General features: G+C 47.6%; 1 protein-coding gene across 6 annotated transcripts in view; it reads right to left on the reverse strand.

The window, feature by feature from the left end:
- The window catches only part of HLF (HLF transcription factor, PAR bZIP family member), a 56,785-nt gene extending 32,133 nt beyond the window's left edge, over positions 1-24,652 (reverse strand). The window contains exons 1-2 of one of the 6 annotated variants that reach the window (XR_010408554.1): positions 24,155-24,650; positions 21,681-22,040 (exon numbers count right to left, since the gene is read on the reverse strand). Coding sequence is in view for 5 of the 6 variants with exons in the window: in XM_054510885.2 (XP_054366860.1) it covers positions 21,681-22,040; positions 24,155-24,269 (475 nt within the window). In the remaining variant the exon portion in view is untranslated. Of the gene's footprint in view, positions 1-21,680; positions 22,041-24,154 lie in introns of all 6 variants that reach the window. The other 5 variants (XM_054510885.2, XM_054510886.2, XM_045889188.3 and 2 more) reach the window with 5 other exon arrangements.
- Between the last annotated feature and the right edge of the window lie 510 nt (positions 24,653-25,162).

Here is a 25,162-nt window from a genome sequence, read left to right on the forward strand (position 1 = left end):
AGCCAGCATCACAATGCACTCCTGGAGTCCTCAGGCTGCACCAAGCCCTTCTTTTAATGTCGGTTTTGTGTATTCGTCTGCTTGTCTTCAGTTTGGAGGGAGGAAGGTATGTGCCTCCAGGGTTAAAGGATGCTCCTTTTACATTCAAAGGGAGACGTCCAGAAGGGCCTGAGGAAGAGCCCTCCTCGGCCCTCCGACAAGAGGCAACCCAAGCAAAGGCAGCATTCGGCTGAACTAGCCTGGCCTTTATTTCTAGACTAAAAACAGGCTAATTTATTAATATCATGGGAGCAAGGTGCTAGGAGGGAGTTAAGACCTGAGGAAACAGACTTGGAATGACTTCAGGGCTGCTTCAGGAGTTAATACATTTCTCTTTTTTAAAAAGTTCCCCAAGACCACCACGCGATCTGTAATGTTTAAATTCATAGACGACTGTGTACATACATTTGCATATGAATATCTAAGGTCAATATGTCCAATTGTTAATTCTGGGAGACAGAAGGAAGGGAGCCTGCTATGTACTATTTTTTTGTATTTTAAAACTTTTTTCAAAATAGTGTTTCCAGTACCTTGGTTGCTTGAATAATTCTCTGCACTCTTCTAACCACAGACCTTTGCCACCTCATCGTGGTGGGAGGGCTGTGCTTTTCCCCAGCATACTGCTAAACTGAGGCACAGTAAAGTGAGGAGCCATGGCACTTGTGGGAAGGCTCCAGCATCTCTGGGCATCGCTAGAAGGTTCAGGCTCTATTTCCTGCACACAGCATGTGGGGCACTTAGAATGGATTCTGCAGAGACAATGCTGAGGACATCACAAATGCAGCTCTTGACCTATTGCTGCAGGGGGGCGGGGGACAGCGGGCCCACAGCGGGCCCCTGAGTGTGGGGCTGCAAGCCTTCAGGGCAGGGACCCGGGAAGTCCCCCTCCTCTTCAGCAGGGCATGTCTGGGCCTCAGCACCCCAACCCCAGCGGGCATGGGCAGAAGCACCCTTCTGTAAACCAACCAAATCCTACACTCAGAGAAGTCACCCCCCCAAGGGCCACACACCAAGGGGCATCCTCCCAGGTCTATGAACCAAAGAAAAGTAAGTTGGTGCTTTTAAAAAATAAACGTCCCTCTGCACCTCTCCCTTCCCCCAACCCAACATGGAACTCCTCTACTTACCCAGCTAAAATCCCAATCAAGAACCTGTTGGATGAGTTTTAAGAACTGTTACAGGTGATCTGGGAACATGCAGGCTGGAGTTGGCACCTTCCAACTCCGTCTGTCACCGAGGGAGGGAAAATTGGGGGGTCAATATCCACTTTTATTTGTGAGCATCAAAATGCTCTTGTCTGAAAACATTCCTCATCCTTGCCTATTAAAGAATCAATTGGAAAACAGCAAAATGTTCACGCAGAAGAGCAGCTCACTGGAGCCTTCTGAGGAGCTCGGGGGCTCTCGCCGTGTCAGCAGGGGTTTGCGTCTGCACCTTGCCTCCTCCGAGACCACCCTGGCTCAGCTCTGTCCCAGAGGAGCTCATCAGGCCATCCTCACCCTTTGCAAAGACAATCTTGCCAGCACCCCTGAAGATAGAAAAGTTGGCGCAAATTCTCTTTTAAAACCACTTATGATGAGGGGCGCCTGGGCGGCTCAGTCGTTAAGCGTCTGCCTTCGGCTCAGGTCGTGATCCCAGGGTCCTGGGATCGAGCCCCGCATCGGGCTCCCTGCTCCGCGGGAAGCCTGCTTCTCCCTCTCCCACTCCCCCTGCTTGCGTTCCCTCTCTCGCTGTCTCTCTCTCTCTCTGTCAAATAAATAAAAATAAAATCTTTAAAAAAAACCCCACTTATAATGAAAGTAATGTCTTTGTTATTCCAACAAATGTTTCCTGAATGCCAGCTATGGTCTAAAGCATGTGTTTGGGTGCTGGGGATAAAGCCTCGTCCCTACCTCTGAGAAACTCCGAGTCAGGTGCAGTCAACAAGCACCTACCGCGAACATGCAGAAGTGCTCTGGGAGACGAGAGCATAGGTTTCAACACACCTTCACGGACTTCACTGTATGCAAAATGAAAAAAAAAATCCTGCAGGATTAAAATACTCACATTGGTATGAGGATAGGCCAGACTCAAGACCAACAACGTAACTTACTGATTTTCAAACAGTGCAGGTATAGTCCGTTCCGAGTGATAACTGCTCTGCCATTATAACACATGAAGAAATGCACTGTGCGTTGCCTCCGTTAATTACAAAAAGAAATTACATTCCCTGAACACTTTCCCAAGTGAGGGCAAGGGGTAGAGGCCTGGAGGAGGCGCCTGGCTGGGTGGCAAGTGACAACTAGCCAGGGCTTACACATTTACCGTGGCCAACATACCAAGCAGAGAATCCGCACGAGCAATGGACTACTGACACCTGATGCTGACTACAGGCCATCTCTATCATCTGCTAGAGCTGCCGTCGGTCGGTCGAGAAGGAAAATGCGATTAAAAAACACCTGTCTGGCTTATAAGGGGAAGGAGAACAAAGCTTCAAATAAACTTCTGAACCTCAACCCTTTCTCAGTACTTTCAGGAGACCTCTTTGAAACGGCAGGGCGACCGCCATCTCCCCAGTAACCTTCTCTAACCTCACCTGGAATGACTAATGTGATTGCAACAGTGTTACTCTGTCAAGTAGCACTCGCTCCACCCCCCACTGAGCTGATGCATCTACCAGCCCAGTGAGAACTTGGCATTACCTTTAAAGCTAATTACCAGCAGGTTTTTGCGACAGGTGGAATGCGTTTCTGTCACTTCCCTTCTGCAGAGTAAGCAAAGGCGTCACCAGGTGACCGGTGGGAGGCTGCAGCCTGGTCCCCGAGGTTCTGGGCGAACGAGGGGGCTTGCCATTGGTGGCCTGTCCTATGAAACAGCAGCCTGGCAGAGGCACCCTGCTGGAAAAAGGTCCTTTAAATCTTGCTTCACTGTGGCTTGGCTGGATGGGACTGACAGTAACAGTCCAAAGCCGAAAACACTAGAACCAGAATAAGGCTCAGCACTTGGGAAATCCCTGCGGAATTTATGGCTTGGCATGATGGGGAAGGAGGAGTTTTACTTCCAGTCATTTGTTACAAGAGGGGTCTATTTCATTGACAGAAGAGAAGTTACTCTTATTCCCATAAATCTCTGCTTTTGAATCATTTTGATCTTTCCTAAGGAGGGTTTAAAATCCCAGAAGCAATGTTATTTTCAAACCCAAGTCAGGCACCAGGCAGTCACCTAGAATAACTGAGCATGAGGGGATACCAAAAGAAGTATATTCTATTACCTCTTTTTTGATACCTCTTTTTGAAATTAGATCTATGTTTTCCTGAAGGAAAAATGATCAGCCTGGTCCCTGAGAAAAGGCAGATGGAGATAGGACCAGAGGTGAAGTGGGGTGGGGGGGGAGGGGGGAGGGGGGAGGGGGATATTACAAAACGGTGAAGTACAAGGGGCGTGGGGAATAAATAAAGAGACCAGGGAGGGAAAACTGAATGGAAGAGGTCCATTTGTTTATTTTCACAGTGTTTGCCATTCCGGGAGGCTTGCTGAAGTTCCTGCCTTCAGTGGCTGGCCCTGGACCAACATCTGAAAGTCTTAGATCTTTGGAAAGAAAGATTTGGACAACAAAGCTGTTTTATCTGGGAGGGTAACTAGTTTACTCAAGAGTTCCAGGACTTTGGTTTTGATGTTATTACCTTGGCCTAAGCGTCTCTGTCCCAGGTGGTCCTGGCTGTGTTTACTGATTTAGCAAGGGAAACAAAAGATCCCGGGAGGGAGGGAGGGGGGCGTCTCTCAGGCCCAGCTTCCACATTTGGCTGCAGGGCCTCATTACCTGGGCACCCCGAAGATGGCAGAGATGGGGAAGAGTCAAATATTTTTTAAAGGTCCTATCTCTCTCCACTCATAGGAGGGAAACAACACTTCTCTAACTTACTCCCCAAATAGACCCTGCCGAGGATGTTCTGCCAAGGAGTGATGCGAAAGTGTGTTCCAAAGTGAAATGTAAGCTTGGCCCGGTGCCCAGCTCGCGACTGTATTTTGCACAGAGAGCTGCAGGCTGGTGGTACTGAAGGAGCACATTTCCCTCCACGTGACTGCAAGAGCCAGGCAGCCCAAGCAGATTTCTTTGTGTTAATAAAATGTGATCTCTAGACAGTATACACCAGCAGCCCTGGGAAAACGTGAGCCAGGGAGAAGGACCCAGGGAAACCCACGCACAGTCCTGGCTGCAAAGGGACGGCAGTTGCCGGCAAACTCACTGGTGTCAAGGCAAGGCCTTCCAGGCCTGCAAGTGCAAACGGAGAGCGGAGTCCGGGAGGAAAAGACCTGTCAGGTGCTCAGGGGAATGCTGCTAGAGAAATAAAAATAATCCATGGAATCCCATCAAACATGATCCCATGCAAATGTTTCTTGGTCGTCCTTCGTGGACACGTTCTCAAGATTTGGAGTAGACCCGGCATTCTGGGCACCTCGCCCCAAAACTGAGACTACCCCAAATATGGCAGTTTGACTCCTAGGTTCAGTTGTATATATTCTGATCTGGTGTAAGGGGCAGTAAACACACATATTTCTATTCCCTCACCCCACAGGGGCCCAGCAAATGCAGTCAACTTTCTATGAACACAGGCAACCATGGGGAGGGAATCATAAGCAACCAAAACAATCACCATGGGAAGGCCTGGACCATGAAGAGTTTGCTTCTGTGCAACTCCTGCCTCGTTACCACTGTGGCCTTGTCCTCCTCTGACCCCAGGAGGGAACCACTACTCAGGGCCTCAAGCCTGTCAAGCTGTATCTTTGCGGGGGGAGGTTCACAGGCTGAGGAGGAAAAGGGGGGATTAGCCACCCCTGCTCACTGAGCCTCCTTTTAACACAGCAGATCACAATCTCCAGGATTTTCCAATTCACTATGCCCTCTGGCCAACTTGATCTTCCCAATGTGGAGAGTGTGTGGAGGCTAGAGGTACCAGGGGCAGAGTATCAAGACCCCAGGGAGCTTCTGAACCTCTCAGGGACTATGCTGGAGATGGCAGGACTTTATGGGCCGATGGGTTCCTCTGGTTGAAGGGAGTAGAAAGTCCTAGAAGACATTGCGCCTCTGCTCTCCTCCCCTGCAGCAGCCCAGCACCCCCCAGGCTCCTTGACCACGGGCAGGCAATCAGCCATAACCAGCTAATTATGAAGCAGCGAAGTTGATGAGCACCTCCCAGGCCCAGGTGAGCCTTCACCTTGGTTAATCTGCAAACCAGTTAATCGGCCTCAGGATAATTGAAAGTTAATCGTATGCAGAACTCAAGTGCAGTCATTGGAAACAGCAAGAAACCACAGTAGCAGAGGAAGCCAGGTCCACTCTCTGCGAACTCTCTTGGCCCGCTCTCTAGATTCTCCGCAGACAATGTTTAACCTCAGGGCCACCACCCCCCTGCCTCACACACTCCCGGACCCACCCCTTGCCACACAGTAACCTTGATCCCAGGGAGCACATTGTAAGTTCTCAATAAAATGTGACCACTATTATTCCACTGGCACAGTGCATGGATCTCAAGCTAGGAGACATCTGGCTGGCTATGGGAGGCATACTGGGAGAGCTGTGAGCTGCACCACAGGTTCAAACATCACCAGGAAAGCATATCCACAGCACAGACACATAAAGCTCATTCTAAAATGGAAGAGAAATAAACTTCGGAATATCGGTTCCATCAGCATGGATAACGGAAGGTCATCCCAAGCCCAGGCAGACTGGTAAATTCTCCAATGCCTTCTTCAAGAAGGTGGCGGCACAAGAATCACAGTGTGGGGGCACTGACAGGCCCAGCCTCCCGCTCATCCAAGGTCCAGGTTTTCCAGGGAATCTGCAGCCATGACTGCTGGCCACACCTGCCAATCTCGGTGGTTTGTGGTGGCTTTTGCTGAAGCAGTGAGCACCCACCCAAGCCTGACCTCCACTGCAGTGTCCACTGGAACCTGATGGGGATTACTGCTTTTACAACTGCTCTCCACCTTGCAACTCCTGCCCTGTGATCACGGTGCAGAATCAAGAGACTTCCCTTCCTCCGTTCTATCAAGCTCCCCAGAAGCAGCCTCCCGCAGAGCACAAAATAGTATGTGCCAGGGGCTCCGAATAACACTTTTCCAGAACACCAGAAACCGCACTGGTCCAAGTCCTTGATCTTCTGCCCAAAGGAGGGACAAGTACTGAAGGATCTTTCCAACCTGCTGTCGGGGCAGCAGATACCTGGCACAAATACTGTCCCACCTATGCCCAGGGCAGACATCCTTAATTCATCACAGGACTCTTTCCACTGAGCCCGGCCCAGGCTTCAGTCTTCCAAGATGACGTTCCAGGCACCTACCAGTGCACTGCAGCCAGCTGGGAGCTGCAGCCTGCTGCCATGGTGAGGGGTGGGGGGTGGGCGGCCACAAACCTGAATCCAGACATGCAGGGGAGCAAGCTGGAAGCTGAGCGGGCCACTGCCCTCCTAGAGAAGTTGCCATCAAAAGAGCGAGCTGTGGGTCTTGGGGTTTTCCTTTTCTCCCCCCCATAAAAAAAAAATTATTTTGTCTGGCTAATAAACCACTGCTAAAAAATCCAACTCCTGGAGCATTAATTCCAGCCAGATAACCCGCTTTCAGGGTTACTCGGGAATGGTGACTACCACGGAGAAGCCAGGAGTCCCCATTCAGAACAAAGGCCATTTTTAAGGAAGAAACTAGCTTTTAATGCTGTTATTTTTTTTATTTTAAGATTTTATTTATTTATTTGACAGAGAGAGACACAGAGAGAAAGGGAACACAAGGAGGGGGAGTGGGAGAGGGAGAAGTAGGCTTCCCGAGGAGCAGGGAGCCCGATGTGGGACTCAATCCCAGGATCCTGAGATCATGACCTGAGCTGAAGGTAGATGCTTAACGACTGAGCCACCCAGGAGCCACAATGCTGTTATTTTTTCCAAAGGTGTCAAATGCCTTTTGCTTTTCAGCTTTAGTGTTTAAACTCCATTCTTTATGAGTGGCAGAAAGTCAGATTCTTAATCCATCTCCTTGCTTGGGAGCAATACCATCACCCCAAGAGGCTCTGCATTTTTTGCACCAAAATTTGAATGTTAGTCTTCCAGCTCATAGTAGCCTTAGAACAGAGTCACAGAGCTAAAAATAGCAGCCATGTTTTACAGATAAGAAAATGGAGTTCTTGAGAGATTCAGTGACCAGGGACACATAACCCAATCCTGGCAAACTAGCTCTAGAACCTCAACTTGGCTGACTCCAAATTCAGTGCTCTTTGTAAATGGCCTACCTCCAAATTGCTGCTACATATTTTCTCTTAAGATTTTATTTATTTATTTGAGAGAGAGAGAGATAGCACAAGTGGGGGAGGGGCAGAGGGACAAGCAGACTCCCCACTGAGCAGGAAGCCCGACATGGGGCTTGACCCTGGGACCTTGAGATCATGGCCTGAGCCAAAGTCAGATGCTCAACGGACTGAGCCACCCAGGTGCCCCATCCCCTCTTGCCACCTAAAACCCAGTGGAAATAAGAATGCTAACCCAATGTACACTTTAATTTGAATTTACTTTGGTCAATTTTCTAATTGGCTAACTTATATTTATGACATACTTGTAAATTAGAAGGATGTAGATTATTCTTATGTTACAGATGAAGAAGTAAAACCCCAGAGAGGTTGACAACTTGCTTACGACATGTGATAGCACAGCTGGGATTATAAAGTAGATCTTAGTGTACCTAAAGAAGCATCATGAGGCTTTGCAAAGACTCAGCCTGACAACACAGAAATCTGGGAGAGTCCAAACACTGAACTACAAGTACCTTTTAGAAAGTAATCTTTAAATACCTGATTCTCGGGGCACCTGGGTGGCTCAGTTGGTTAAGCATCTGCCTTCGGCTCAGGTCATGATCTCAGGGTCCTGGGATGCAGCCCCATGTCAGGCTCTCTGCTCAGTGGGGAGTCTGCTTCTCCCTCTCTCTCTCCCTCTGTGCTCTCCCTTCTCTCTTTCTCTCAAATAAATATTTAAAAATAAATACATAAATAAATACCAGATTCTCACTCTGAATTAAAACTGAGTGACAACTGTGAACAGGCACAATCTCAGGTCCCCTCACTGATTAGCCCATTTAATGTAATTTAACCCCATGACCATCCTGTGATTGGCCGCCACGTTCCAGTGAGGAAAGGTGGGGAAGGGGCTCATAATTTAAGTGACCTGCCCAAGGTATCATGGGTTCTCAGGAGACCTCAACTCCAAATCCAATTTAGTTTAGTGCCTAGAGGGTCCAACCATGACATGCTTGTGCTATTAGGACTGTGTTTCTTTGAATATCTTTATCAAAGCTTGTTATTTCTGCCTCAAAGATGATTTCATCCTGATCTCCATGGTTTTTGGCCACCGAGACATGCCCAAATTTATTTTTAAGCTGCCTGTAATCAGAGTGGAAGGGCTGATGAAGAAAAGAGAAAACGTACTTTGGCGACGTAGCCACAATATGCAATCCTCTTGGGAGCAGACTAAACTCCAGGAACCAACATGATTTCTAATATGAGCTGATTTCCTACAGCCCCTTCCATTAAGTGCTTAGCACCATCCTGGCTTTAACACATAATGGGTATTGCTATGATTTCATATGCATTTAGCTGATTTAAACTTAGGAGCATTGTGCCCACTCCTTTATGAAGGAGCAGAGATATTTCATTAGATGTAAAAATATGCTCAGGGAGCTCTAGCTGGAATCCAGAGGGGGAAATCTTGCCTAGTTTGATGTACTTTGTTAATCTTAAGACAGGACCATTGTACCTTGAAAAGCTTTATCCTGCCACACCCATATGTACAGTACACAAAGTACTATAGCAAGACCTATGCCAAGAACTCCACATCTCTAATCTGGTTGAAAAACAAAGTCATATCAGGTTAATCCCAATTCTTAAATTAATCAACTTCTTGTCATCTCCTTTGTGTAAAAAACTATTTTCATACTTTTCTTCCAAATAATCTACTTTGGTTTTCTCAATTTCCTCACGTTCCCATTCCACTTCAACAGAAGGGTCCATTTTTCCTATCTGGAGACCTCCCTGCCACTTTTCCATCTTGTAGGGGGAGTTAAGAAGAAAGTGTCTAAGAGGTTTACACTAGGGGGAGCAGAAGGCCAGGGAGTTGGCTACCACTGGGGACCTGCTGTCCTACCTCTCCCCACCCAACAGCCCATCACCAACAACTAGGGGGGCTGCTAGTTCTCCATCCCATGACCCTAAGGTGTCACCAAAGAGAAAAAAGAAGAAACCCAACCCACAAATCTTACAGCATGTTGGAAAGGCTTGAGAGTCCCCAGAGAAATGTATATAAGTTCCATTTCTCCCTTCCCCCTCCCACGCTCTTTCAAACACAGAGTCAGAGGCTGGTAGGGGGACGGAGATGAAAGACACAGGCTGGCCCGTGGAGCATACATCTCCTAGCAGAGCCACCCAAGAAAGCAGGTGGTTACACTGTTACAGGACCACAACCAGGATTTCCAGGTGGAGTAGATCTTCCCACAGAAGTCGATACAAAGGATGCTCAGCTGCTCTGCCTCCTCATTACGCTTTCTTCCCCACCAACGAGGGGGACACAGAAGGTGGGAGAGCCGTTTCCAGGCCATCAGTGCTGTAGCACGAGACGTCCTCCTACTTAAGTGTCCACGTGATGACGATGGAGGCAGAGGAAGAGGAGAATACAGATCCCAGTGATGAAAGCTACCACTTCTGTACTGAGCACTGCTCAAGTGCTTTGCAGGTACCACCCCATTTACTCCTCCAGGAATCCTCCAGAGCAGGTATGATCTCCCCCACGTTCAGAGCAAAAAACAAAGGCAGAAGAATTACAGAGCCGAGATCTAAGTTCAGGCCAGAGGTTTAACCCCCACGTTACTGGATGCAGAGAAGGGGAAGAATGAGAGGAAGTTGCTCCAATAGGTGATTATTTCATTAGTCGAATTCAAGAAAAAAAACAAAAACAAAAACACTACCCTTGGGGATTGGTCTAGGACATCCTAGATGGTAGGTAAATGAACAAAAATGCTCTTTTGGTTCCATACACTTACTGTATAGGAAAATTTAAGTTTATGAATATAAAAGGTAAGTGTGATGGAACAGATGGGGGAGGGAGGCAGACAGAAGCTGCAACAATTTGGTGGGAACGCCAATCTATACTGCCTCAAATGTCCAAAGGACAGACATTCTCCTGCCACTCACTGATACACACTGTGATTATGAACATCAATTTATATACACACACGGGTAAGGTCTTTAAAGACAAGTTTGTACTCAAATAAGTTAAATGTGCCTAAGATTATATTTGCATAATTAATCTGCTTGGTGATATCTTTCTTCATAAAGAAGATGTAAATTTCAGCTTCATCAATTAAAGGTCAAATGATCACAAAAGCTGAATCAATGTAACGTGACTATCAGGAAAGCGGAAGGGTAGGAAGAGAAACAGAATTAAATAAATTCAAATTGCTTCTTCACACCTAGTTTTAGGAGTAGTGAAATTTCATTCATCTTCAAACTTGTAAGGAATCTAGTAACTAAATGCTACTAAATGGCCTGTTGTGTTTGAGTAAATTTCACTTACAATGCTAAAAAATAACTTATTTTTTGACACGGATGTAGATATTATTTTAAAAATCATTCAGGTGGTTACTGGTCATTTGAAATAAATATATGCTAGATTCTACCAGGAAAAAAGACCCTCACTTCCCCTGGGAAAGTGTCTTAATATAAAGAAATCAACTGTAATGAAATAAAATCTATGAAATCCTTAGGAAGTCAGTTTCATAAATTTATCCTCAGAAAGTCTATCAACAAGGCTTTTACTTCGCTCTTTACACATTCTAGATCATCACTCTTTCCTCTCTAAATCTTTCAGTGGCCTTTGGTCTCTTAAAAGCAATATTATTTTGACTGGATCTGAGATCCTCATCCTATTTTTAAACTTTTCTCTAGTAAAAGCCTCCCTAATCTCCTTAGTGATACTAACTAATGAAACCCACAGCATAATGAATCCATTCTAAGGTGAACTGAGTGTTCTGTTTAATCCTCAGGGCAGATGGAGTTTAACTGTTTGCCACTCTCCTTTAGAAGTACTGGGTGGCTCAGTTGTTAAGCGTCTGCCTTCAGCTCTGGTCATGATCTCAGGGTCCTGGGATCAAGCCCCGCATCCGGCTCCCTGCTCGGCGGGAAGCCTGCTTCTCCCTCTCCCGCTTCCCCTGCTTGTGTTCCCTCTCTCGCTGTGTCTCTCTCTGTCAAATAAATAAATAAATAATCTTTAAAAAAAAAATAGAAGTACTCTTCATATCTTGGGGTATTGAGATCTCTGATCTGGGTAATCTGATTACTGCATATCTAGATGATCTTGTTCATCTGGTTTACAGCATGGATTTCCATTGGTCAGGGCCCGGTGGCATCCTTCCCCAAACAAACCTTCCCCTTTCCCATTCAATTCAATTCAAGAGGCATTTATCGTGCATGAATGGACAGCCTCGCTTCTTAACTCTTTCCATTAAGAGCAGAAGCACTTACAGAGCAGCAAAGAGACTTTCTTTCTCTGCTCTGCTGTCCGGACCTGGATTCCATAGCAAAGACATCAAATCAGACTGTTAAACCCGGAGCTAATTAGAAAAGAAAGCATTGCTCTTCCCCACTCAAGGAGTTTCTGCCAAAGCACTTATTTTTGCTGATCCATTTATGCAATCCCACTTTCTAAGAGAACATTTTGTCACAGATGATTTAGTGTTGTAGCTCCCCAGAGCATCTTTCTGTAGCAGGCGCTCATTGTTTTTAGGAATCTGCGGTCTCCCAGGCAAGATTTGAGAGGGGAAGAGGTTTTATTAGCCACAAGCCATCTCTCATTATAAGACCCCAAATTCCAAAGCATTCTTCCAAAAATCATTAATGAAAAAAAAAAATCCCAGATTATACTTCTAAAAACAAAAGTTTCGGGAACCTCGTGTGACAGTGGAACGGTGTGATTTTTCAGGACAGAAAGTGAGACTGGATTCCCATCCTGAGCTGGATGGGTAGGGAGCTGAGACAGTAAGGATATTTGTTAAATCAGAAGAGAAAGAAAACAAACATTTTAGGAATTTCCACCGTCAGTCATGGAGTGTGTATCCACCAGAAGCCAATTTCACAGAAATGAGTACTGTATGGTTTTCCCCCAACAGACCCTCAATTCTGCCAACACTCCCGTAATTGTCTACTGTACATAGCTGGAGGTGAAACTGCACACATTGACTGCTCTTTTTAAGTTAACTGGTTTGGGTGAGGGCAACTCCTCCAGCTTTCTGTCATCTTGGCCTGATACCAGAGTACACTTCAGGGGGATGCGGGCAAGTCACCTCATGCACGTGCCATTCGGCGTCCCCATCCCATTCCCCAGACCCTGTCCCCACAACACACACAAAGCCCCTTTCCTCTAGCAGCATTTCCGAAGCAACACACACACACACACACACACACACACACACACACACACCCCACATTCACTGTATCTAAGCATGGTGTGCAATTAATTCCGGTTTCAGGGAAGAAGGAAGCCACAAATACAAGGTCAGGACTCAAGAATGCAAAACTATAATGATTCCTTTGTCTCTCAGGAGTAAAATTAATCAGCTGGTCAGAAACTTGGCTAAGTATTTTTAGCTGGATATTACTGCTGCAGGTAATCCTTATAATCAAGCACGATTTGTACCACTGAGGCATTCAGGTCTTCTATCTTTTTCTCACATACACATACACACACAGAACAACAACAACAAAACCACACTCAGAAGTCAGTTCAATACACTCGTTTGCAAACCTAGTAAGCTTATAAAATAGAGGCATTTAAAAGTGATGAATGTTAATGGGTTGAGCTTATTAAAATCTATTTTTCTACTCCTATGAGACCAGGCCTGCTTTTGGACTTTTAAATTCTGAACCATTCAAATCCCTCCAACTATTTCCTTGCCAAAGAGTGTTTCCCCCAATCGCTAAAATCATAAAGCCCAAAATGATGGGCTTTATAAGTGAAACCTAAACCCTGTGTTTTTGAATTACTTTCTCTAGATCATTAGAACATTGTGTTTGCAAAAGCTGTTTGATGTTCAAGGGAGAGTATTTATTTTCAAAATAATAATAATAAGGAAGTCCCAGTTTGCCAGAGGAAACTATTGTGAAGTATCTAAAAATGTTTCAGATCCAACCTTGAACCCAAGTGGAAACAGCCACATGCTACTTCCCTCCTCGCAAACCTTCAGTGGCTCCCCACTGCCTACTGGATAGAGTTCAAGCTCCACAGCCGGGCATTCATGAAGCTGCCAGCCTGCCTGGCACCGGCCTCTCCAGACTCCTCTCCCTGACTCCTTCATATGAATTTCCTGCACCAGCCGAACTGGATCTACACCTTGTTCCCTCAACACCCCGCGGGCCTTCCTGCCTCTCCCACTCTGCCATTCTGGCGCTCCGCCTCTCATTCCCAGACCCAACACAGGGGCCAGCGCTTCCAAGAGGACTCACCTCGGGCTCTCTTACCTCCCTCCCCCCCACCCTGGGGCAGCAGCTGCTTCCTGTGAGGTCTGGCGGTTTCCTATTGTCTGCACTGCTCCCTTATTTATCTTTAAGCATTTTACTCACTTTCTTGATCACTCTTCCACCTCCTCTTTTCAGTAGATTTATTGGAGGCCTCTCTGTCCCCATCATTTGGCACCAAGGACATGCTACTCTGTCCCGTCGCTCACCCTTTTACCTCAAAGTTCTATCTTCCCTACTAAATTGCCATCTCTTTGAGACCAGAAGCCAAGCTGTACCCTTGTCTGTCCTCCCCAGGGCACACCACAAAGTGAAAGCTGATGCTATTTCTGGGGACAAGCCACACTGCTCCTAAAACTTCCTCTGTCACTCCCTAACCTTCACATCACTGACAAGAGAAAAGTAAGAGAACTGACTCATGCGTGGTAAGGCTGGCCCCCTGTGGGCCAGGGGCCATGCTGGACCCTTTGCACATTACCTTTAGAAAGCTCACAGAGGGGCGCCTGGGTGGCTCAGTCGTTAAGTGTCTGCCTTCGGCTCAGGTCATGATCCCAGGGTCCTGGTATCGAGCCCCGCATCGGGCTCCCTGCTCTGCTGGAAGCCTGCTTCTCCTTCTCCCACTCCCCCTGCTTGTGTTCCCTCTCTCGCTGTGCCTCTCTCTGTCAAATAAATAAATAAAATCTTAAAAAAAAAAAAGAAAGAAAAAGAAAGCTCACAGAAACCGAAAAAAGATATTACCTTGTAGATGAGAAAAGAAAGGTACAGGAAGAGTAAGGATTTATCCATTATAGGACCATTTGGGGGAGAGATGAATTATTACTCTGGAATGCTTATGCAAAGTCTTGCTTATAAGCAGGAGGGTGAACTAGACCTCTCTCCTCCTCCAGCACTGTGTTATGCCTTATGGCTTCTTTACCCCTGAGGTCCTTATATTGCCTTCAAGTAGAAATACTAATGCCTATTATTAAAAATTCAATGGTAACATCGATTGATTGATTTGCTAGCAAATATGTCAGGGAGAAACCTTCTCATCAGGAACTTCTTTGAACTGCATTTTGTTTGTTTTAGTTTTTAATCTCACCAGCAAGGAGGAATGATTACAGGTTGCAGTTAGCTACCCCAGGTTACCTAAAACTCAGAAGCTAAGAGGGGCAAGCAAGACTGGGCAGAGGAGAAATCCAAATTCCTCGACCAGAGGCCTTAATGGGCTAGGAAAGGCAGCGTATGCAGACTCACCAGGAGACCAATGCTAGGTCCTCCCGGGAGAAAGATCAGAGATGGTAATGAGGACGCCACTCACAGGCAGTTACAAACTGTTATTGAGCTCTTATTGTGTGCCAGGCACTGTGCCAACTACTCGATACGCACCGGCTCACAGGACCTTCCCCAATCCCACGAGGCAGATCCAGTGATTATTTCCAAGTTTCCAAATGGGAAATCAGAAGCAGATCATGTAAATGACCCGCCTGAGATCCTGAGCAAGCACGAGTCAGGATTCACACCCAGGTTGGTTGGTTTGTTGGATCTTAAGCTCTAAGCCATTGCTCATGCAGACTGCCTCAGACACAGGGCCATTCTGATGGGTGCTGTGAATGGGGGTGGGGGTCGGGGGGGTGCACCAAGCATCTAGGTCTTCAGGAAATTTAGGCTCATTCCAAAACAATGGTTTAGGGGCTTTTGGGTTAAGACATTTGCTGGAGGAGTATCAAATATATACTAAGTGAAAGATATTCTCAACCATCTCCATTAATGAATCAAATGCAGACCCTGTCCCTCCCTGTCCCTCCCTCACGTGTTCCTTCCCAGTGTTTTTTTAATCCTGTGACTTCCCCTGCTACTTCCCTCTTCCCTCCATTTTCAATGCTGAGACATAAAAAATGACTCCCGGGGAAGAGTGATCAGTGCGGTTGCAGGGGAGGTTCCAGAGGAGCCTAATAAATCACTGCTGTCTTCTCATCCTCTGGCTTTCTACACTAGGATGTTATCAAAGCTTTTTGCTTCCCACCTTGCCCACCCCTTTCTTTCTCCTCCACCTAGTTCTGTCTTCATCTTGCTATTTTTCTAGTCTGGTAGGCACAGTGCTCAACTGGAAAGACTCTGCCAAGACCCTTGGCAGGAGCCGGCCTCCAGGAATCCTGCCCGCCGCAGTGGTGCAGCGAAGACAGGACCTCTGGGCAGACAGGCGCAGGAGAGAGGGCCGAGTCTGGGGTCTGGCTACAGGGCTGGGCAGAGCAGGTTTCCCTGGCATATGAACGGCCCTACAGGGCTCAGCTCTCTCATGCCAGGGTCAGGATTACAATTTCTTGCTGGCACTTGCTGTGGCTCGCCTGGGAAGAGAAGCAAGGGCTGGGGTGGGGGACGGAAGCAAGCCAACACACCACCCGGAGTTGGGCAAGCTCAACAGGGCACTGCCACGTGCCTGAAGCACACGGTCACACAGGCAGGCGGCCAGGGTTGCAGGGCTCGCACGAGAGCCGGGGGTGGGGAGGGTGGGGGGGGGGGAGTAGGAGGGGGCCTGGGCACCAAGCCGGTAGCTCTTTCCACACTGGCAGAACAAGAGCTGCTAACCCAGAAGTGACGCTGCTGGGTTAACACTAGGAAGTCACTTGTCCTAACCCAGAATGAAGGAGCAAAGTCAAGCAGGCTACACAGAAGAAGGATTGGGCATGCTGGAGGGGAAAAAAAAAAAAAAAAAGCATGTCCTATTTTTGCAGAGAGAAAGGGACTGGATGAAACAAATCCCTAAATGGAAAACGGGGGTTGGGAATACAGTCTAGTTCTTTCCCTGCCCCCATGCCACTGACATCAGAACAGCAGCTCCAGGCCCGGAGTATCCATGTGCCCCACGCCGTGCCGAACTGTCAGGTGCCACCCCACGTAATGCTGCCAAAACCCCACGGGAGGGGGGCTATTTATCATCTCCCTGCTATTGAGAGTAACCTGAGGCTTAAAGAGGTATGGAAATCGACACAAAGTTGCCCAGCAGGCCCATGTGGGTCCAGGACGGGAACCCAAGCCCCCAGGTCCAGAGCTTAAGCTCTTCACTGCCGACCCGCCTTCCACACCCACCTGAAAATCCCTCTTGCCAGAAGACTAGGAACTCCTGACCTGGGAATGTCACAACAGGTCAAAGTTAAGAGAAAAGGACAAGCCTGTCCTCTACAGGGTGTGGTGGGGAAGAATCACTCTAACAAGAAACAGAAAAATGTCTGACTGCCTCCAGAAGAAAGCTGACTCTCTCCCCTTCATGATGTCCTTGATCCCAATGAATGCAAAACACTTCCAAGCGACTTGAGGCGCAGTGCACAGCAACTATCAATCACGATGCTCCCAACCTGCAGACATATCAATGTGCTGGATGGGAAAATATAGAACTGCACGCCCTTAAGGGGAGGGAGAAACTGAAGCTTCACCTCATGATGTGGAGAAACGCAAGAGCATCCCGTTGCCTGGGCAGGACCTCCCACAAGCCCAGACCCACCAGCACAGAACTCCTGTCCGTCATTACTCAGATCCCACAGCCAGCATGTTCCTTCCACGCCAAAACCGTGTCAGGAAGGAAGGTCAGCAGAAACAGAACACAAATGCCATCTTGCAAAGGTACCATGGGTTCTCCCCCACCTCCTCACTCTTCTTTTGCCACCCACTTATGGCCTCCTCTTCCCACACACTGCCTGCCGCATGGAAGGGTTTTCACTTCACTCCGTAACCAGCCTTCATCATGACCCGGTCTCTGTGCTCACAACTAGAAAGACAGCCTTCTTAATTCTCAGCTGAATATGGGTCTAACTGTGGTAGGACACCCCCAAGCTATTCAAAGAAAAACCACCAGAGGAAACGATTTCAAATCTGGCTTTACAAGCATGTGATTTAAAAATAACTCTGCCTTTGTCTGCTACAGATGACTTTCCCTAAAGGGACTGCTGTCCTTAAAGCAATCGCTCAATTCTCTGGGCAAACAGATTCTTATTTTTCCAGTACCCAGCGCATACCTCCAGGAGAGCACTTCCGGGTACCATCTCTGATAGCAACTGAAAGGCAAACATCGAAGCGGTCAGGATGACTCCCTCCATCTCCATGGACCTGAGACCACCAGGAATGTGGTACCTTGGACACCAGAGAAGACGGTGCAGGTGGCTACAGCATCCAGCAACCACCGTCATCAAGACGTCAGCCCAGAAAGCTGAGCCATCACATAGCCATGGGAGGTTTCAAAGGATCCCTGAGTTACTTCTTCAAGGAAAACTGTATTTCTTCGGATATTTGATTTATTCTTTGATTAGACAGCTAGACAGAGGAATAAGGATGGGGGGCATAAAACAGGAAAGGGGGTTGGGGGGCCATCATGGTAAGTGGTTAAGAGAATTTGTAAGAACGCCCACCTTATTGTTCCAAGGCACACTTGGGGTAGACCTAGAAATGCATTAGTTGTCAGCTTATGGCTTAATTTCCTTTCAGCCTGACAGGTGGTACGAATGACACCAGGCTACTGAGCATAACTCAAAAGATGCATGCTGAGCAAATACAGAAAACAAATGTTTAATAGGATTGCTTTGCAATTATCTCCCGATTCGCTGGACGTCAGACTTTTATCAACTAACAGCGTATAACCATGCTCTTACTAGCATGATATTTCTTCTTGGCAACCTAATGTCACCTGACCTTCTCAAAAGTTTTGCCAGAAAGAATTACAGGAGACAAAAAGCATCCATGTGCATGTGACAGGATCCTGAGTTACGCCCAGATTTTGCTGTCCAAATTGAAAGTCTCTATCAGTAGTTCTCAACAGGGGTGATTTTGCCCCCCCCCCCCCCCCGGGACAGTTGGCAGTGACAGGAGACATTTTTACTTGTCACAGGGTGGGGGGTGGGGTGGGGGGGGTGACTGGCTTCTAAGGGCTAGGAGCCAAGGATGCTGCTGAACATCCGACAAGGCACAGGACAGTGGCCCACAGCGAAGACTTTTGTGAAACCTCAACAGTGCCAAGGTTGAGAAATCTTGATCTAGACTGAAATGATACAGCTCCCAGAATGCTCAAGGCTACACATGTGCTCTTCCCTTCTGAAGACTTCTTTTCCTCAAGGTTAACTTGGTATTTCTGTTCTGGTCACGACTGGGATTGCATGGAACGATCAAGAACCTTCTTCCTTTTCAGCTTTGTTTGGGACATACCATCTGTCCATCATGTCCACATCCCTTAGACATTTATTTTGCATTATAAACTTTGTAATGACCAACATGGTAGGAGTTGTTATGGCAGAGTGTTATTGTCTCTGTACTTGGCATTTGAAGAAGACCTTTAGCTTCCCCCCCCCCCCCCTTCTTGTTAGGATTAGTGAGTTTTCAATTCAAAGATTATTTTGAAGTATGTTTCCATTACCAAAAAAAGACACTTAAATGACGAGCTTATTTCTAGATTCCAGTGCCCCCTTTGATCCTAGTACCTAACAAAATGATTTCTGCTGAAACTCAGGAGTTCTTTGTCACAGATTACAAATCTGATTGGGGCACCTCAAGTTTTTTTGGTTTTGTTTTGTTTTTTATTTTTTTATTCTTGGGCAGCTTTATTTTTTTCCTCCCAAATATTATATTTAATATTGCTACATTTTTGTATTTTTAAAATTCAATTAATTAATATATATTATTAGTTTCAGAAGTAGAGGTCAGTGATTCATCAGTCTTATATACTACCCAGTGACCATTACATCATGTGCCCTCCTTAATGCCCATCACCCAGTTACCCCATCCCCCCACCCCCTCCCCTCCAGCAACCCTCAGTTTATTTCCTATGATTAAGAGTCTCTGATGGTTTATCTCCCTCTCTGATTTCGTCTTGTTTTATTTTTCCCTCTGTTCCCCTATGATCCTCTGTTCTGTTTCTTAAATTCCACATACGAGTGAGATCATATGATAATTGTCTTTCTCTGATTGACTTATTTTGCTTAGCATAACACCCTCTAGTTCCATCCACATCATTACAAATGGCAAGATCTCATTTTTTTGATGCCTGAGTAGTATTCCATTGTATATACATACCACATCTTCTTTATCCATTCATCTGTCAATGGACATCTGGGCTCTTTCCAGAGTTTGGCTATTGTGGACATTGCTGCTATAAACACTGGGGCACCCAAGTTTTTGAAAGTCATTGATTAGTACTTATTCTAACAAGCTCTGACAAATGGCTTCTAAGGAAGCCTCCAAATCTCAAACCCTGATTCTTGATTCTCAGTAGGAACAAAGATGTGGGGACTCAATATTTACATGCCTTTTGGGAAAAAATACATATTTCTAACCAGGCACACATCTTGTATTTGCCAGGGAATGGAGGAATACCCATCAACTGAGTATCCGTGTTAAGGCTGGAACACACCCATCCAGTGACTATTGGCCAAAATCTCTTGATACTTCTTTCCAGAAGGGGGGAGGGTTATATACTGTTCCTAAGTATTTTAAGAAGGTATTTCAGAAGACAGGATTGAAATCAATGATAAAAGCTGACACAGGTCACAACAATGACAACTGCTCTCATTACCAGAACATCTACTGCCAGTCATTGGACCCTTTATATACATATTACATATAATGTTCACATTAACCCAATCCCATAAAAACTATACCCTTCTATACAAAGGTAAACTGAAGCTCTGAGAGGTTACATCACTTCCTAAAGCTACAAGGTGGCTAAGTCTCATTCTGCAGAGCAGAGTGACTGAGATACGAGGGCACCTTCTCACTGGGGCTCCAGCCCCTTCTCCCTGGTTTCAATGGTTATTTCACTGATCATCTGTTCCTGGGAAGAAACAAAACCATGGCACTGTCCATTCCAAGGAATAAGGGCTTGGGGTCACACCAAGGAGTATATTCCCCAGCTTCTGCAGCCTCCTGGGGTGGGCAGAGGTTAAGACTTAATTCTATTCCAGCCAGTGGCCTTGAGTTATCACTCAAAGTAGGTTTTGGAGAAGGGGTCCCCCACAGAAAGACCTGACCTCCAGTACTAATATTTCAAGGCAGGGGTGTTCTCTTCCTCCTTTGAATCATTTCCTTCCATTTTAATCTCGCTCTGCATGTCAAAGAAATTCTTCACGAGGCAAGGACACCGAGTTCAGGAATGCACAAGTCCTCCATTGTCCTGCTTTCTGTGTCCCCTGCAGCAAAGGCCCTCAGCTCAGTGACTTTCCTGACAATTTATCTGGCTGAATCTTTGTTCCTGGTTACCTGTGCACGTGAAATGTGCTTTCTTCCTGTTCATTTTGCACCAGAGTGTTAACGGCATAAAAGCCAGGGCTGAGCCACCTCAACCTGTATATATATCTGAGCACTGAGTAGTGGGTTTTGAAGTCCTGGACATTCTGGGTGATGTTTCTACGTAGTATTTCAACACCGCTTACGGCCGACCTTGCAGGCTTTGACATACATGGATTAAGTGTGATGAACAGATGAAAATGAAAAAAAAAAAAGATACTGGAAGAACAATTTGGTTTATAGGAATAATGCAGTTCTGGCCCTGAAAAGGCTAAACCATGCTTAACAGTGAGAGGTGCTTTTAGATTCAATTTCTCAATCAAGGAGAATGCAAGAGGAAAAGGATGAAAAAGTGATCAGCCCCATACCCCCAACTCATATTTTTTTTTCCCCTTCGGGTGAGAGAAAATGAATGTAGGTGAACCACACACAGCCTTGGAGAGAGTCTACTCACATCTTTCAGCAAGATCCTATATCTATGTATTTGGGGAAGGGGAGCAAGGGGCAGGAGAGGAGATGGGTGCCTACAGTATCCAAACCATTCACTGTAGGCTGGTGTTTCTTAAACTGCAGTCCTTGGATCAGCTGCATCAGTATCCCCCGGGGTTCAAAATGCATATTCCTGGGCCCTTACCCTAGCCCTGAAAAATCAGAATTTCTAGGGGTGGGTCCATAGAATCTGCATTTAGCTGACTCTCCCAGACATATGGATGCTCACTGATGTGGGACGATCAGGGCCGTGAGTGAAATACAAGCTTCCTCTTTCAGAGCCAGCCCTTCTCCCTGATTGTGAAGATATTTGTGCCCCCCCCACCCCGCCCTGTCCCTCCCTTTCACCCTCTTCCCCATCTGAAGGGAGAATCTTTTCAGAATTTACCTGGTCTGATGGGGCTCTGCATGCAGTTCGGGGACGGGATGCCAGGGTGAATGGGTGCAGAGGCCCGACTGCTGAGGTCCATGACGGAGGGGGCCGCAGAGGAAGCCGGCTGCAGCCCAGGAGGGTGAGGGCTGTGGTCATGCTGGGACGGGCTGGGGGGAATGCCATTTTCCGACAAAAACTCCTCCAGGTCCATGTATTCCAACTGGAAAGTATCTCCGTCATAAGGAAGGGTTTTGTCCCATAAGGTGGGTCCCAAGAATGCCGACTGGGGGACCGTCGGGCTATTACTCTCATCATCCAGCTTCTTTTCCTTGTCTTTATCTTTACCAAATGCTGCAGAAAAGGGGGAAAGTTGGACTTTAAAAAAGAAAAAAAAAGTGTCACTTTTTTAATCACCCCTCCTGGCCTCTGCTACAAAACACCTCATTCAAAATGTTCTCACAAACACCAGGGTTCTTCTCTGGCTGCTGGCTTTTGTGGATCTAGAGTTAAAAGTTCAGACAGGACATGGATCTCTGCCTGTTTTTCAACATCTTCCTATTTACTTTGGAAAGAAAGCCCTAGTCCTTGGGACAGGGCTACAGGCTGATCTAGGATATAAACAAGGGAATGCAGTTTTCAAGTACATGATTTGAGGAGACAATTTACATCTACAGTGAGAAAGTAACACCTGCAGCTACATACAATTGCTGTGATTTTTAAAAAAACAGCCAATAACCAGGCATGATTTCTCTTCCAGGAAATTCATTACAGTAACAACATGAGGTCATTCAGACTTAGCCAGTGAGCTGGGGATTCTAATTTTGGTAAAGCAGGGACTCTCCACCCTCCTTTGAAATCATGCTTTGAGCACCTACTATATACCTGATACTTTCCATATATTATCTCCAAAAATCTCATATTAACCTGCAAATAGCTATTATCCCCATTTATAATGAAGACATAAGAGGCCCTAAAACCTGAAGGAACTTGACCAATGTCTCGCGCTGGCGGAGGAGAAAATCTGAGAACTTCCTGAGCCCACATATGTTTGTTTAGAAAGCCGCTGAGGCACCTTGTATTTTACAAAAGGAGGGTTTCTTTTTTTAAAAATATTTTTTCCCTCCTCTTCCCCAAAGGCTTAAGTATGATCCAATTCACAAAAATTACACATGTATGCAATCTGTCAAAAGCACAGCTATGGGAAAGGTGATTACATACCCTCGACGGAGGTATGCAGCTATGTCCTACCTGGAAGTACCGCTCACCCCAGGTCGTCTTTAAACCCTGCTCTGGATTTTGCCCATTCTAGTACTCAGGCGCGGGTGGAATCTGGGATTAGGGAATCTGGCTTCTGAGTTTCTTCCTCAGAGAAACACAGCCTCCGCTGCCATCCATTCTAATCCTCTAGTCTCATCTCCTGAGAATTTGACTTAAAACACCCACAGATGCAAAAGACTGCAGGCAGCACCTCCCTCCCAAGTGCTACTCCTTAAAGGAGAGTTAAAAGGGAAGCTATACTTTGCAGAAGGCGAACCAAACCCCTCAACTCTTGCAATGCAACAGGTTGTCCCCCTGCTAGGAGAGATGAGAGTACTCCCAAGCTATTTGTAGCCAAATGATCTTTCAAGACTTTTACACTCTAAGCCGCACGGTCCGCATTGGCTACCGTGACATCGAAGGCATGAAACGGCATCAGCCCAAATGACAAAACCCTGGCGGCACCAGCTCGGTTCGGCGCCTCCTCGCCCGACCCCTCCTCTCCCGCTCCAGCCAAGGTTGCCTGGGGGAGGTTTGGGACTTACCAAGAAAGGGATCAAGCCAGAGGAGGCTCCTGCGCGGTTACACGTGAGCCTACTCCGCTCTCCCCTCCCACCAGGAAAAGTGCACGGGGAAAGTGTCAGAGCTGGAGGCGTGCACAGCTTCCCGCCCAGAGACCACTCCCCCCGCCAGCCTCAGCCCCCACCCCGCTTTTTGAATTACCCCTGGCAGGGAGAGCATGAGGCTCCGCTCACACCTCGAGAGTTCCGGATGCCAACTAACACACAAACAGTAGCATGATCCCAATACCTAGGCTACGCTGCGAGACCCCCTCCCCCGCCCCAACAGAACCAGGCCCTCTGGTTTCTCCTCCCCAGCCCGGGAAGCTCTGCCCTCGCGCAGGCGGTTTCACTCTGCGTGCGGGGAAGCCTCAATCTAGGGAACACTGACCTGTCAAGTTATGACTCCCACCTGCGCCGCAGGACCGGGACCCAGAGAGCCTGGGTCGGTCCCAGCACTATTTTAAACGTTGCTCAGTGAGGGGATTCCCCCCACCTCTTTTGGGGGGGGGGTGATGGGTGAGCTCTTCAAATTTCAACAAAGCAGGGACAGGGTGCCAGGGGACAGGGAGGGAGGGGATGGAGGCTCCAGCAGGGTTGCCCAGCCAAGGAAGGGGACCCCAGGAGCGTCGTTCCTTCCCAGAGCGGGGCAGCCAGGAAGGCAGCGCTCACCGTCTTCGTGATGAAGGGGGAGCTTCAGCGGATTCTCCAACAAGGACCTGAGCACGCCGTAGGGAGGCGGAATAAAGGTGGGATTCAAGGGGAGCGGTCGGGACATTTTCTCCATCGCGATGCACTCAAATTTTTTTCTTAAAAAAAAAAAAGCCCAACCGCCCCCCAAAATGTTGCTGAGCTTTTTCCTCCGTCCTTTGCCAAAAGTACTCGCTTTCAAGGCGGTGGGGACAAGAAAAAAATTACTTATATCTTTATAAATACATCGGCATAAGAAAATAAAAACAAAAAACTTTCGGGTTCCCAGTGCAGATGGTCCCCGGAGAGCGCGCCAAGTGCCCGCGGGCTCCTCGGCGACGCGCAGGATGCTCTCACCTGCCTCGAACCCCTCGTCCTGCAAAATGTTCAAAATTGCGAAAAAGAAAGAAAAAATATGCAGATGGCTGCAGAAGGGCGTAAGGCACCGCGCCGGCCCGGCCCCCCGCGCCAGCACCCGAGGCTGGGCGCCGGCCCACCCCACCCCCCTCCCCGCGCCGGCGGCCGCTCTTCCCCCGCGCTCCGCGGCCCCGCAGCGCCGGGCTCAGCGCATCCGGCCGCCCATGTGCCGCGGCCCTGACAAGAGTGACGTCAGGGCCCGCACCGCGCGCCGATAGGCGTGCAGGGGCGGAGCCACGCGCGGCACCGCCCGCCTGCCCCACCCGCCCCGCCCGCCCCGCCGCCACGTGTTTAGCGTCGTCGCGCGCGCGGATTTTCCAGGACCTTGCAGAGCTGGCCCGCAGTAGAGACAGGTGCTAGATCCCCTGGATCACCGACCTGGGCTGAGAGCTCAACTTTTTCAGAGTAGGAAGAGGAATGAGGAATTTTTTTCAGTAGTTTTCAACCTGGGAATAATCTGGGGAGTTAAAAACAAAAACAAAAGCCCAGATGCCCAGGCAGCATCCCAGATCAATTGAATCAGACCTCTGGGCTGACATCCAGGCATCATTAGTTTTTAAAGTTCCCAGGGGT

The sequence above is a fragment of the Mirounga angustirostris genome, unplaced genomic scaffold (genome assembly GCF_029215605.1).
Source record: "Mirounga angustirostris isolate CCGP_5_RB_7025 unplaced genomic scaffold, mMirAng1.0.hap1 SCAF_17, whole genome shotgun sequence".
NCBI lineage: Eukaryota > Metazoa > Chordata > Mammalia > Carnivora > Phocidae > Mirounga > Mirounga angustirostris.